This window comes from Salmo salar, chromosome 06, assembly GCF_965601325.2.
Source record: "Salmo salar chromosome 06, fSalSal1, whole genome shotgun sequence".
NCBI lineage: Eukaryota > Metazoa > Chordata > Actinopteri > Salmoniformes > Salmonidae > Salmo > Salmo salar.
In genome coordinates this window covers 32,911,265-32,925,000 of record NC_138296.1, presented here as the reverse complement: position 1 = coordinate 32,925,000, position 13,736 = coordinate 32,911,265, and the positions used below count along the sequence as shown (strand labels likewise).

Genomic DNA, 13,736 nt, shown 5'->3' with positions numbered 1-13,736 from the left:
ACTGACAAGCAGTACCACGATGTGGAGTTTGAGAAGGGGAGGAAGCACAGTGTGAAGGTGACTCCATTTCTGAACGGAGAGATCACAAGTTTCCAGGTAAGCAGATTTCATGTTCATGGCCGTGAGTTTATCCCTTTAACTCCATGATAACCAGGCTATAAAATAAGCAAGCTACACTATCAGCAGAAATACCTTTATGCCTAGTGAAATCATCAATTCAGAGAGCAATGTTATAAACCGTACAGTATCAGTCTGTGGTTGTGTGCCCATTGAAATTTGGTTAAAAGTTACAGCTACAATGGGATTGTCATACAATTAAAATTCCAGGGTTAAGCTAAAGTAATGTACATGCTTACATGTTGGTTTCCACATAACCTCACCTGGAAAAACTCAATACACTAGATAATAGGTGCTCAACTCATTGTTTGGGACTTACAGACAAGCTAGTCCAACCAGTAGTGTCTAGAAGCTGTCTGCAGTAAGGCGATATCCTCCAATCTGACCCCTCGCCCTCTACCAGACACGGCTGTCAGCGTGTGGGCGTACTGTGCTGCTGACTGGCATCCCTGCCGTCATGGAGCAGGAGAACCTGCAGGACCTGCTGGAGATCCACTTCCAGAAGACCAGTAACGGTGGGGGAGAGGTGGACGCCTTCCTCTACAACCCCCTGGGGCAGCACACCCTGGCCCTGTTCGAGGAGGACTGTCCCACTGAAGACCAGAGCCAGTGAGAGGGCCAGGCACTGATAGCACTCCCCCTAGTGAACTCAACAGACACCTTTCTATTGCCACTCATCTATCCCATCTCAGTACAGGATCAGTTAAATCCAGCCTGGGGATCTAATCCTGGCCTGCTATCAGCATGTTCTGATAGATTGCAATTGAGGACATACCTCTTTCAACCAAATGCTATTCTTAGGGGTTGGCACTGCGCCAAAGCTTTTGACTGAGTTTATATAATGTCTGAGATGGTCTTTTCCTGTTTCTAAACAGAATTTGGTAGAACCATCTATTTATATATAGAATTTCTGATTATGTATGCAGATCATTTTGGGTGAAATGTTTTTAGTGAAGAAAAAATATTCAGAACAAAATTAAGTTGCCAAAGAAATGTAAATGATGCTTGACAAGACTAATTTAGATATCTTTAAGTTAACGTTTAGAAGGAATGTGTATTCTAAAGGTGTCACTATTTAGTGTTCTATAATCGTGCTATTCTATAGTTTTCTGTCATTCTTAGTATTGAAATTGCAATCCTGTACGGTAGAATCAGTGATTGTAATAAAGTCTGTCCAATGACCCAAGTCAGACATTACGATGGTGTGTGGTTCGTTCATTATTACTGAGAAGGCACTACACTGACAATGGGAGATTTAAGTTTTAATCCAGTAAAGTGCATGAGCATCAAGCAGTACAAATAGTTCCAGCAAAACCACACACAGTCAGACAATGGAACACAGATGGAGTTTATTGTAAAAAATCTAGTAACAATGTCAAACAACAAAAACACAAAGATCTAGCAGGATAGCCTAGTGCAACCACTAAAAACAAGTTAGATCCACAGGACAACGACAGTCCACACACCCGGTCAGGCACTTGGGGAGGAATGGAGAGAACCAAGTGATATGAAAGAGTCAAATACATGAATAGAAAGGAAAGAAGCAGGGTGAGGACATAAACCTGGATATACAGTTAATAATTGGGAAGATGGTTGTTCCAATCGACAAGAAAAACCCACAGACAAAAAATAACTACTCATTGTTACCTTAAGTTTACATAATGATTACACACAACCTAGTGGAGAAGTCAGACAGTCTATAACATCTATTGAACGTGGTCTCTCTCGTACTCTGAAGTCTACATTATAAACTGGTTGGCTGACAGCTGTGGTAACAGACGTATGACTAGTTTTACTGCTGTAATTACATTGGTAACCAGTTTATAATAGCAATAAATCAGACCGTATACCACGGGTTGGCTGACAGACGTGGTATATCAGACCGTATACCACGGGTATGACAAAACATGTATTTTTACTGCTCTATTTAAGTTGGTAACCAGTTTATGATAGCAATAAGGCACCTCGGGTTTGTGGTATATGGCCCATATTCCACGGCTTAGGCCTAAGAACAGCCCTTAGCCGTTACTTCTGCTCAGCCTTCCCTGTGGCTCAGTTGGTAGAGCATGGTGTTTGCAACGCCAGCATGGTGTGTGCAACGCCAGGATTGTGGGTTCGATTCCCACGGGGGGCCAGTACAAAAAAATATATAATATTTACTCACTACTGTAAGTCGCTCTGGATAAGCGCGTCTGCTAAATGACTAAAATGTAAAATGTATATTGTCCATATACCACACTCCCTCGTGCCTTATTGCTTAATAAGACACCACGGGGGTTTCTGGTATATGGCCAATATATCACGACTAAGGGCTGAATCCAGGCACTCCGCATATGAACAGCCCTTAGCCATGGTATATTGGCCATATACCTCACCCACTCAGGCCTTATTGCTTAAGTATATCATGTAGCTATAGCTAACCTCTTTGTGCATGCTTGAGTTCACTTAGAGAGGTCAATTTTAATCTCAATCTTTTCAACATCACTTTCTTAGTGGTATCTGTCCAATCCAGAAAGACACACACGATCACTTGACTGACTTTCTTCTGCTCAGTGACACACACATCAAACTAAGGTCAGTGTAAACTCATTTCTAGGAGATTGTTGAAAAGCACCTCTGGTGTCAATATGGTATGTATAACCATTTGTATTCCTGGCCTGATAGATATATATATCTTCAAAAAATACTTTTTGTTGTTGAAATCATATTGTACTTCCTCAAGTTATATAGTGACATTTAGAAAGTAACAAATCCTGTGATGTGGTTTTGATCTGATGTGTTCCTACAGTCACTTAACAATAACAGTACAGTCAACACATTCCTTATGATGTCATCCAGTGAAAATGTCTAACAGACTCAATTGTTCCTATTAAGTACCTGTAAAAAGTTAATCCTATATTGCAAATGAGCAATATAACTTACCAGTAATCCCCTACAATAGTTGTGGGTATTACATATTTAAACTATTACAACAATACATCAGTTGTGCCTAATAGCATGGACAACCCTATAGACGATCTCATGTAGTGTTTATTAAAAAGCTTGGAGGACGATTTCTTCTGTCACCTGTGCTACAGCATGATAAAGGACTGAATAGGAAAAAGACTTTGTTCCTAATACAGACAAGACTAGGTTGGTTGAACCGAAGCTGCGGCCGTTTCGCAGCATTACTTATACAGTATTGTGTAACTGTCGGTATTCCATGCAAGTTGCAACATTTGAATGACAGACTAACCCTATCCCTTTACAAGTCCCCGCAGAATCACCAAGAGTAACAGACGTGACCTGTTCATCTCTGCCGGTCAGCCAGCCTATCAGAAGGAGTGCATTAAAGGTTGTGCTGAAGCTGCTGGTCTTGAAGATGGAGCGGGGGACTGGTCGCGATATGATTGGCATGTGCAAACTGCCAATTAAACGACCAGTGGTGCCCATTCACTCTGTTTCCGGCCATACTGAGGAGTGGATGGCGCCAGGAGAAGTGAAGAGTGGAAACAAAAAAAAGAGCATCATCTTTATTTTGTTGCTTAGAGCAGACAAAATGTATTTAGTTGAAATTAATATCGGAGGGAAGTACTCTGTTTAAAGGGTCAAAGCAAGCATTAGGGCAGACCTGCTTACCTGCATGTCTGTCAGCTCTTTGTGGAACCTCTTGGCCAGGTCTGGACCATTCTGCATTGTAGGAATTTGGTAGGTCTGAGGGAGGGGAGAGAGAATATAATCTGGAGCATTTTGTTTGAGGGCAAAACAAAAGGGTTTCAGAAAAATGTAAATACACCAAGACTTGTGGTTACCTTCCCTTTGTAGAGCAGGCTGCCGACGGGACAGACGACACAGGCCGTCCCAGCACCAAACACCTCCGTAATCTTGCCTGAGTCCAGAGCACCGAGCAGCTCCTTCATGCCCATTGTGCGCTCTGTCACTTTGAACTCTCCCTGAAGGAAACAAAACAAGTCCGTATGACTGTGCATCACTGTAATTCCAATAAAATAATTCTGCTAACCATCTCCTGTCTTCTATGTCAATGGATTACACTGGTCTTAAATTCTCTCTATCCGTTCTCAAATAACTGATCTTTTCCCATTATAGCCTCCCTCTTCCTCCCCTACTTACCCATTCTCTGGCCAGGTCCAGCAGAGACTGTCTGGTGACTCCTGGGAGAATGATGCCATCTAGAGGAGGAGTCAGCAACTCTCTCTCTGCATACAAACAGGTACTCTTACTCACATACATCATCTACAGTGGGGGGAAAAAGTATTTGATCCCCTGCTGATTTTGTACGTTTGCCCACTTACAAAGAAATGATCAGTCTATAATTTTAATGGTAGGTTTATTTGATCAGTGAGAGACAGAATAACAACCAAAAAATCCAGAAAAACGCATGTCAAAAATGTTATAAAATGATTTGCATTTTGATGAGGGAAATAAGTATTTGACCCCTCTGCAAACATGACTTTGTGATTGCCACCAAGTACTGAGGTCAGACGTTTCTTGTAGTTGGCCACCAGGTTTGCACACATCTCAGGAGGGATTTTGTCCCACTCCTCTTTACAGATCTTCTCCAAGTCATTAAGGTTTCGAGGCTGACGTTTGGCAACTCGAACCTTGAGCTCCCTCAACAGATTTTCTATGGGATTAAGGTCTGGAGACTGGCTAGGCCACTCCAGGACCTTAATGTGCTTCTTCTTGAGCCACTCCTTTGTTGCCTTGGCCGTGTGTTTTGGGTCATTGTCATGCTGGAATACCCATCCACGAGCCATTTTCAATGCCCTGGCTGAGGGAAGGAGGTTCTCACCCAAGATTTGACAGTACATGGCCCCGTCAAATGATGTGGTGAAGTTGTCCTGTCCCCTTAGCAGAAAAACACCCCCAAAGCATAATGTTTCCTCCTCCATGTTTGACGGTGGAGATGGTGTTCTTGGGGTCATAGGCAGCATTCCTCCTCCTCCAAACACGGCGAGTTGAGTTGATGCCAAAGAGCTCCATTTTGGTCTCATCTGACCACAACACTTTCTCCCAGTTGTCCTCTGAATCATTCAGATGTTCATTGGCAAACTTCAGACGGGCATGTATATGTATTCTTGAGCAGGGGGACCTTGCGGGCGCAGCAGGACTACAGTCCTTCACGGCGTAGTGTGTTACCAATTGTTTTCTTGGTGACTATGGTCCCAGCTGCCTTGAGATCATTGACAAGATCCTCCTGTGTAGTTCTGGGCTGATTCCTCACCGTTCTCATGATCATTGCAACCCCACGAGGTGAGATCTTGCATGGAGCCCCAGGCCGAGGGATATTGACAGTTCTTTTGTGTTTCTTCCATTTGCGAATAATCGCACCAACTGTTGTCACCTTCTCACCAAGCTGCTTGGCGATGGTCTTGTAGCCCATTCCAGCCTTGTGTAGGTCTACAGTCTTGTCCCTGACATCCTTGGAGAGCTCTTTGGTCTTGGCCATGGTGGAGAGTTTGGAATCTGATTGATTGATTGCTTCTGTGGACAGGTGTCTTTTTTATAGGTAACAAACTGAGATTAGGAGGACTCCCTTTAAGAGTGTGCTCCTAATCTCAGCTCGTTACCTGTATAAAAGACACCCGAGAGCCAGAAATCTTTCTGATTGAGAGGGGGTCAAATACTTATTTCCCTCATTAAAATGCAAATCAATTTATTACATTTTTGACATGCGTTTTTCTCTATTTTTGTTGTTATTCTGTCGCTCACTATTCAAATAAACCTACCATTAAAATTATAGACTGATCCATTCTTTATCAGTGGGCAAACGTACAAAATCAGCAGGGGATCAAATACTTTCCCCCCCCCCCACTGTATACACCGTTTGGGAGTTGAACAGAAACATTAACAACCAACAGGGGAAGCACTGACAGCCTATTTTGACAGTCCAGTCAGACACTAAGCAAACAAGCACAGACACACAGACTAGAGACAGTCAAACAGACATACGGTACCTTCAGAAAGTATTCCTACCCCTTGACCTAGTCTGCATTTTTTTGTGTTACAGCTTGAATTCAAAATTGATTAAATATTTTTGAAAAATCTCTCAATCTACACAATACCCCACAATGACAAAGTGAAAACCACATTTTTGCAAATTTATTGAAAATGAAATACAGAAATCTAATTTATGTGTACATACCCGAGTCATTACTTTGTCGAAGCACCTTTGGTAGTTATTACAGCTGTAAATGAGTCTTTCTGGGTCAGTCTCTATGAGCTTTCCCCACCTGGATTGTGCAACATTTGCCCATTATTCTTTTCAAAATTCTTCAAGCTCTGTCAAATTGGTTATTGATCATTGCTAGACAACCACTTTCAGGTCTTGCCATAGATTTTCAAGTAGATTTAAGTCAAAACTGTAACTCGGCTACTCAGAAACATTCACAGTCTTATTTTTAGGTAGAGTTGGCCTTGTGTTGTAGGTTATTGTCCTGCTAAAAGGTGAATTCATCTCCCAGTGTCTGGTGGAAAGCAGACAACCAGGTTTTCCTCTAGGATTTTGCCTGTGCTTAGCTCCATGTCTTTTTTATCCTGAAAACATCCCCAGTCCTTAACAATTACAAGCATACCCATAACATGATGCAGCCATCACTAAGCTTGAAAATATGGAGTGGTACTCAGTAATGTGTTGTATTTGCCCTAAACATAACTTTGTATTCACTTTTTAATTGCTTTGCCACATATTTTGCTGTATTACTTAAGTGCCTTGTTGCAAACAGGAATGTTTTAGAATATTTGTATTCGTACAGGCTTCCTTCTTTCCACTCTGTCATTTAGGTTAGTATTGTGGAGTAACTACATAGTTGTCGATTCATCCTCAGTTGTCTCCTAATTACAGACATTAAACTCTAACTGTTTTAAAGTCACCATTGGCCTCGTGTTGAAATCCCGGAGCGGTTTCCTTCCTCTCCGGCAACTGAGTTAGGAGGGGCGCCTGCATCTTTGTTTGACTGAGTGTATTGATACACCATCCAAAGTGTAATTACTAACTTCACCATGCGCAAAGGGATATTCAATGTCTGCTTTTTAAATTTTTACACATCTACCAATAGGTGCCCTTCTTTGCGAGGCATTGGAAAACCTCCCTTGTCTTTGTGGTTGAATCTGTGTTTGAAATTCACTGCTCAACTGAAGGACCTTACAGATAATTGTATGTGTGGGGTACAGAGATGAGGTAGTCATTAATAAATCATGTTGATTACTATTATTGCACACAGAGTGAGTCCATGCAACTTATGTGACTTGAACTTATGTAGGCTTGCCAGGGATTGAATACTTATTGACTCAAGACATTTCAGATTTTAATTTGTAATTCATTTTACTTTGACATTATCACTGGCCTATTGTGTGTAGGCCAGTGATAAAATCTCAATGTAATCCATTTTAAATTCAGGCTGTAACACAACAAAATATGGAAAAAGTGAAGGGCTGTGAATACTTTCTGAAGGCACTGTACAGACTATAGACAGTGAAACAGACCTCCTCCCTCATTCGTCCAGTAGATGAAGAGGTTCATAGTGCCGACCTCTGTGATCTCCTCCTGCTCTCCATACAGCCACAGGACCTGCTGACAGCCCTGCTTTATAGCCTCATTCTGCACTGATATAGTCGGCCCATAGTTACTGACAGACAGAGGGAGAGAGACAAAGTATAAGAGTGAAAGGGAGGAATAGACATGGGAGAGAGGAGGGATGGTGGAATATTTAATTTCAGCAGGCAGCTCCCTTGGAAACACACAACCCTCATAAACAGCTCCTCCTGCTGGGGGGGGGCTGACCTTGTGAGAGAGGTCAAAGCAACATGGCTACCAGAGGACATACAGGACATTAAGTTCATGTTCAGCTAACATGCAGCCAACATTTTGTAATCTAGAGGAATGTGCATGGTTAAAATAGCTAAACAATTACATTATAAGCCTCAAGCTGTCTCCATTCAGAAGTAAACTTGGGGCCCCAGAGTCAGACCATATCTTGATAATTCCATGACGTTAAACAAGAGTTGTTATATAGCTAATAAGCTATTAAGAAACCACCATCTCGTTTTTTTGAAATTCCAACGCAACAAAGCAACCCATTGTTGCTTTCGCAAATTGAGTCACTTCTACTTGGAAGTGTGTGTGTTAAAGTGTGATACTCACCCCCCCATCTTGTAGGCTCCGACCCCCCCTCTACAGGCCCTGACATAGCTTGGGTCTGCCAGCAGAGAGACTGGGCTGAAGGCCCCTGTGGTAAAGTAGGGCCCTACAGGACCCACGATGCAAAATAGTAGGGCTTGGCTGGCCCTCGACACACCCAGGGAAGGCTAAGGCCAGGAGGGGGAGAGGGGAGGAAGGAGAGGGGTGTTACTGGAGGAAACAGTGACAGCGCTATGTCACTACCTAGGGCTAAGTGTAGATGGTTAAAAAATAGATATGATCATTTTTTTATTTAACTAGGCAAGTCAGTTAAGAACCAGTTGTTATTTACAATGACTGCCGAGGAACAGTGGGTTAACTGCCTTGTTCAGGGGCAGAACAACAGATTTTTACCTTGTCAGCTCAGGGATTTGATCTAGCAACGTTTTGGTTACTGGCCCAAAGCTCTAACCACTAGGCTACCTGCCCCCCTCACCAAATGTGAAATCATGGAGACTGTCTCCTGTGTCTGTGAGAGGGGGAGCAGTGCTCACCTCAATCCCAATGTAGGTGGGTCTGATGTAGAGGCTGGCATCTAGGGAGTAGGGGACCCACTCCTGGTCCACCTCCACCAGCTTCCTGATGCACTCCAACAGCTCCACCTTATCAAACAACTACACAGAGACGGGAGGGACAGAGGACCTGTAACTACTTGGTTCAGTTGAGTGGGTTCTTCAGGACCAGGTCTGAGAGACTCACAGGGAGACAGCTGCGGTCAGCTGTGCGGTGCATCCTCTCCATGTTCAGGTTGGGTCTGAACAGACGGATGTGGTTGTCCACCCCTCTGAACGCCTTCATGCCCTCAAACAGCTGAGAGAGACAGACATACTGTTCATACATCTGGCAGAATGAACCATCTCTGAAAGAATAAGCTAGGTGACTTGTATCAAGGACAGACGTCTCAGTAAGACAGTGTTAGCCTCGTCAGACAAATTGACCGCTGCGCTCACATTTTGTTTTTGAAACAGAATGTGAACTATTGCGACGTCTGTCTGGTTTTACGAGGCTAACATAGCCAAATGTCTCCTATGTCTGCACTATGGCTCCTTCTCTCACCTCTATGGAGTAGTGCAGGGCAGAGGTGGCAGGGTGCAGCGACAGGTTCTGAAAGGGCTTGATCTGGGGAACCTTCCAGCCCTCTTTCTCTGACCAATAGATGGTCAGCATGTGGTCTGAAAACTGCTTGCCAAACACCAGGGAGGCGGGGTCTGGCTTGGGCTTCCCCGCAGTGTTGCGCTCGATAGTGAGGTCTGCGGCCTGAGAGAGGAAGACGGGCGGAGCAGAAGAGACAGACGGACAGACAGACAGACGAGGAGGGGAAAGGAACAGAGCGAGGGCCGAACACAATGATTTTCTTTATTGTAATGAAAGGGCATGCTTGGAGTGGAAATTAATGGTGGTCTTGGGAGCCAATTAAGCACTTCAATTAAACTGAATTAAATAATCAAAGCACAAGGAAGTGAGAGAAGGGAAGAAAGGGTACAGAGTCACGTGGTGGACTAAGAAAAAGTTAGATCAAAAGACCCCTGGGCTGACAGGTAGGCTACTGGACTGGTGCCAAATGACACTTCTGCCTGTAAACAAGCTTCAGCAGGCCTCTGTTAAACAGCCATGCCTTAGAGTCATGCCAAGCTCCTAAAAACCTCCTGTGTTGGGGGGTTGTGATGACTCAGACAAGAGAGAGTAATACAATGACTCAGGAAACTGGCTCAGGTGTCTGGTCATTACTTCTCCTTTTTATATTACCTTGAATGAGCTGGCAAACCGCAACGACCCCACAGAGTAGGGGATGGCTTGAATGAACCGTCCATGAAGTGCCTAATAAACAAGAGAAAATATTACATTTAATAATCCCGGTAAAGTTAAAAGAATATAGGCTACCAGAATTCACATTATGACAAATAACCTACTAAGAGCCTTGTAATACAATCTACTCCCACATTGGAAACTTGCCTTCTCAACCAAGGTGACAATGTTGTCCCTCTTCTAGATAGATGTAAAGCACCACACGTGTCTGGCGTGACGAGATATATATATAAGTGTATGCAGGTACTGAACAGTGTGTGTGTGTGTGTGTGTGTGTGTGTGTGTGTGTGTGTGTGTGTGTGTGTGTGTATATAAAATACACAAAAAAAGTATGTGGACATCCCTTCAAAACTAGTGGATTTGGCTATTTCAGCCACACCCGTTGCTGACAGGTGTATAAAATCGAGCACACAGCCATGCAACCTCCATACACAAACATTGGTAGTAGAATGGCCTTACAGAAGGGCTCAGTGACTTTCAACGTGGCTCCGTCATAGGACGCCACCTTTCCAACAAGTCAGTTCATCAAATTCCTGCCCTGCTAGAGCTTCCCCGGTCAACTGTAAGTGCTCTTATTGTAAAGTAGAAACATCTAGGAGCAACAACGGCTCAGCCGCGAAGTGGGAGACCTCACAAGCTCACAGAACGGGACCGCCGAGTGCTGAAGCGTGTAAAAATCGTCTGTCCTCGGTTGGAAAACTCACTACCGAGGTCCAACCTGCCACTGGAAGTAACGACAGCACAAGAACTGTTCGTCAGGAGCTTCATGAAATGGGTTTCCATGGCTGTGCAGCCACACACAAGCCTAAGATTACCATGCGCAATGCCAAGCGTCGGCTGGAGTGGTGTAAAGCTTGCCGCCATTGGACTCTGGATCAGTGGAAACGCGTTCTCTGGTGTGATGAATCACACTTCACCAGCAGTCCGACGGACAAATCTGTGTTTGGCCAATTCCAGGAGAACACTACCTGCCCCAATGCATAATGCCAACTTTAAAGTACAGCGGAGGAGGAATAATGGTCTGGGGCTGTTTTTCATGGTTCGGGCTAGGCCTCTTAGTTCCAGGGAAGGGAAATCTTAATGCTACAGCATACAATGACATTGTAGACGATTATGTGCTTCCAACTTTGTGGCAACAGTTTGGGGAAGGCCCTTTCCTGTTTCAGCATGACAAAGTGTGGTCCATACAGAACTGGTTTGTTGAGATCGGTGTGGAAGAACTTGACTGGCCTGCACAGAGCCCTGACCTCAACCCCATCGAACAACTTTGGGATGAATTGGAAGCCCTTACACAAGCTGGAGGTTTGTTTTGGGTTATTTCCTGTTGAAAAACAAATGATAGTGGGACTAAGCCCAAACCAGATGGGATGGCGTATCGCTGCAGAATGCTGTGGTAGCCATGCTGGTTAAGTGCGCCTTGAATTCTAAATAAATCACTGACAGTGTCACCAGCAAAGCACCCCCACACCATCACATCTCCTACATGCTTCACGGTGGGAACCACACATGCGGCAATCATCTGTTCACCTACTCTGCGTCTCACAAAGACACGGCGGTCGTAACCAAAAATCTCAAATTTGGTCTCATCAAGTCTCTTCTTATTATTGATGTCCTTTAGTAGTTGGTTCATTGCAGCAATTCCACCACGAAGGCCTGATTCATGCAGTCTCTGAACAGTTGATGTTGAGATGTGTCTGTTTCTTGAACTGTGAAGCATTTATTTGGGCTGCAATCGGAGGTGCAGTTAACTCTAATGAACTTATCCTCTGCAGCAGAGGTAACACTGGGTCTTCCTTTCCTGTGGCGGTCCTCATGAGTACCAGTTTCATAATAGCACTTGATGGTTTTTGCGACTGCACTTGAAGAAACTTTCAAAGTTCTTGAAATTTTCCAGATTGACTGACCTTCATGTCCTAAAGTAATGATGGACTGTTGTTTCTCTTTGCTTATTTGAGCTGTTCTTGCCATAATATGGATTTGGTCTTTTACCAAATATGGCTATCTTCTGTTTACCACCCCTACCTTATCACAACACAACTGATTGGCTTAAACGCCTTAAGAAGGAAAGAAATTACACAAATTCACTTTTAACAAGGCACACCTGTTAATTGAAATGTATTCCAGGTGACTACCTCATGAAACTGGTTGAGAGAATGCCAAGAATGTGCAAAGCTGTCATTATGGCAAAGAGAGGCTACTTTGAAGAATCTCAAATATATTTATCTGTTTAACACTTTTTAGGTTACTACATGATTCCATAATGTGTGTTATTTCATAGTTGATGTCTTCACTATTAATCTATAATGTAGAAAATCTACAATAGTAAAAATAAATGTAAACCTTTGAATGAGTAGGTGTCCAAACTTTTGACTGGTACTGTATGTTTTGGCCTGTCTGGTTATCGTAAAAAACACCCTTCACATTTTAAAGCTTACATCTGTAGTTTCTGACTGGCTAAAGATTCGGAATAATGTAATCCACCCTAAATATTCATTGCTGCATTGTTATTTTGCATAACAATGAAAATCTGTGAAAGATCGTATTTTTACGCCACACATTTATTTATCACCCCCGCTCCGAATACTGGCGCAAAGACACCCCTGAGCCTATTAATCTGTGACTGCAGGCTTTATGTCGACACTGCCAACATGAATAACGTCACCAAAAGCAGTAACTGCTAGCTAACATTACATTACTTGGCTAGCTGCGCCTGTGCAGCTGATAGACTTAAGGTAAAGCAGCGCGGGGCTAGTAGCACATCAGTTAAACAAGTAAATAGTGGAGGTCCATTAACTCGTACTTGTTCAACACATTAGCCCCGCATTGTTAACTATTTACAGAGACGATCGAGATAAACAGACAATAGCGATATAAGAGAGTGATCTTTGGACTCACCGTCCTCAGAGCTGCCATCGCCGCTACGTAGCTAATGAATGGTAAATGTGTCCGTGTGGGAGCAAATTCTATACGCAGTGGTCATTTGCGTTCCGTATTGGACCTTGGCATAATGACAACAATGTTCTTGAGATTAAAATAATAAAACACCAACCATGTCCAAATTCGTATCTGATATATATTTCTTATATATTTTATTTGTAAATTGTGCAAGAAGAGGTTTGCAAATTCCATTTAATTTCAAGTAGGCTATTTTACCTTTACACGAAATAATAAAGACGTCATCTGAAGACATGCTGGTATGAATACTGAATTCATTGTTAATAAAATATACAGCAAATTATAATGGAAGATGATAATAGTCGGCACAGCAGTGTGTTGTTGAAGATGACATAGGCGTGACGAATCTCTGCCATCTGGTTGGACAAAACAGACAGGGTTAGATGAGTTCGAATAAACAGGTTAATCAAGTTCAAACGACCAAGAGTGGAGATGGCCACGATTGGTCTAAGAACGGGGAGTTGTAGCAATCTTGTTATTTGATTGGACGTCGTGCTTTCGGTGGGATGGGCATTTAAATACTACAACGTAACCATCGTTTGGAAGTGTATTTGTTATATAATGCATCATTTCTCCTGTAATATTGTTTAAATCTTTGTAATAATAATATGTTGAACCCTATCGTTTTCTTTACATGCCAATGTTGTCCATCAGCATTCAGCACACTTGCATTGTCCAA

The 13,736-nt window shown here is 43.1% G+C and overlaps 2 protein-coding genes across 4 annotated transcripts in view; one reads left to right on the top strand and one right to left on the bottom strand.

The window, feature by feature from the left end:
- LOC106606925 (interferon-induced 35 kDa protein homolog) overlaps window positions 1–1,314 on the top strand; it is a 6,966-nt gene extending 5,652 nt beyond the window's left edge. For both annotated transcript variants that reach the window (XM_014203401.3, XM_014203402.3), the window contains 2 exons: window positions 1–96; window positions 521–1,314. The exon at window positions 1–96 is cut by the window's left edge and continues 14 nt beyond it. In XM_014203401.3, the coding sequence (XP_014058876.1) occupies window positions 1–96; window positions 521–730 (306 nt within the window). In that variant the 3' untranslated portion in view covers window positions 731–1,314. The remainder of the gene's footprint in view (window positions 97–520) is intronic.
- Window positions 1,315–3,129: 1,815 nt separating this feature from the next.
- Window positions 3,130–13,362, bottom strand: LOC100195810 (branched chain aminotransferase 1, cytosolic). Of its 2 annotated transcripts, none has more exons than XM_045719460.2 (11): window positions 13,256–13,362; window positions 10,043–10,114; window positions 9,353–9,553; window positions 8,996–9,106; window positions 8,791–8,910; window positions 8,261–8,424; window positions 7,603–7,745; window positions 4,228–4,313; window positions 3,909–4,049; window positions 3,736–3,810; window positions 3,130–3,569 (listed from the first exon to the last, which is right to left on the bottom strand). In XM_045719460.2, exons 1-11 carry the CDS (start codon window positions 13,313–13,315, stop codon window positions 3,528–3,530), a joined length of 1,215 nt encoding a protein of 404 aa, XP_045575416.2. In that variant the 5' UTR covers window positions 13,316–13,362; the 3' UTR covers window positions 3,130–3,527.
- Between the last annotated feature and the right edge of the window lie 374 nt (window positions 13,363–13,736).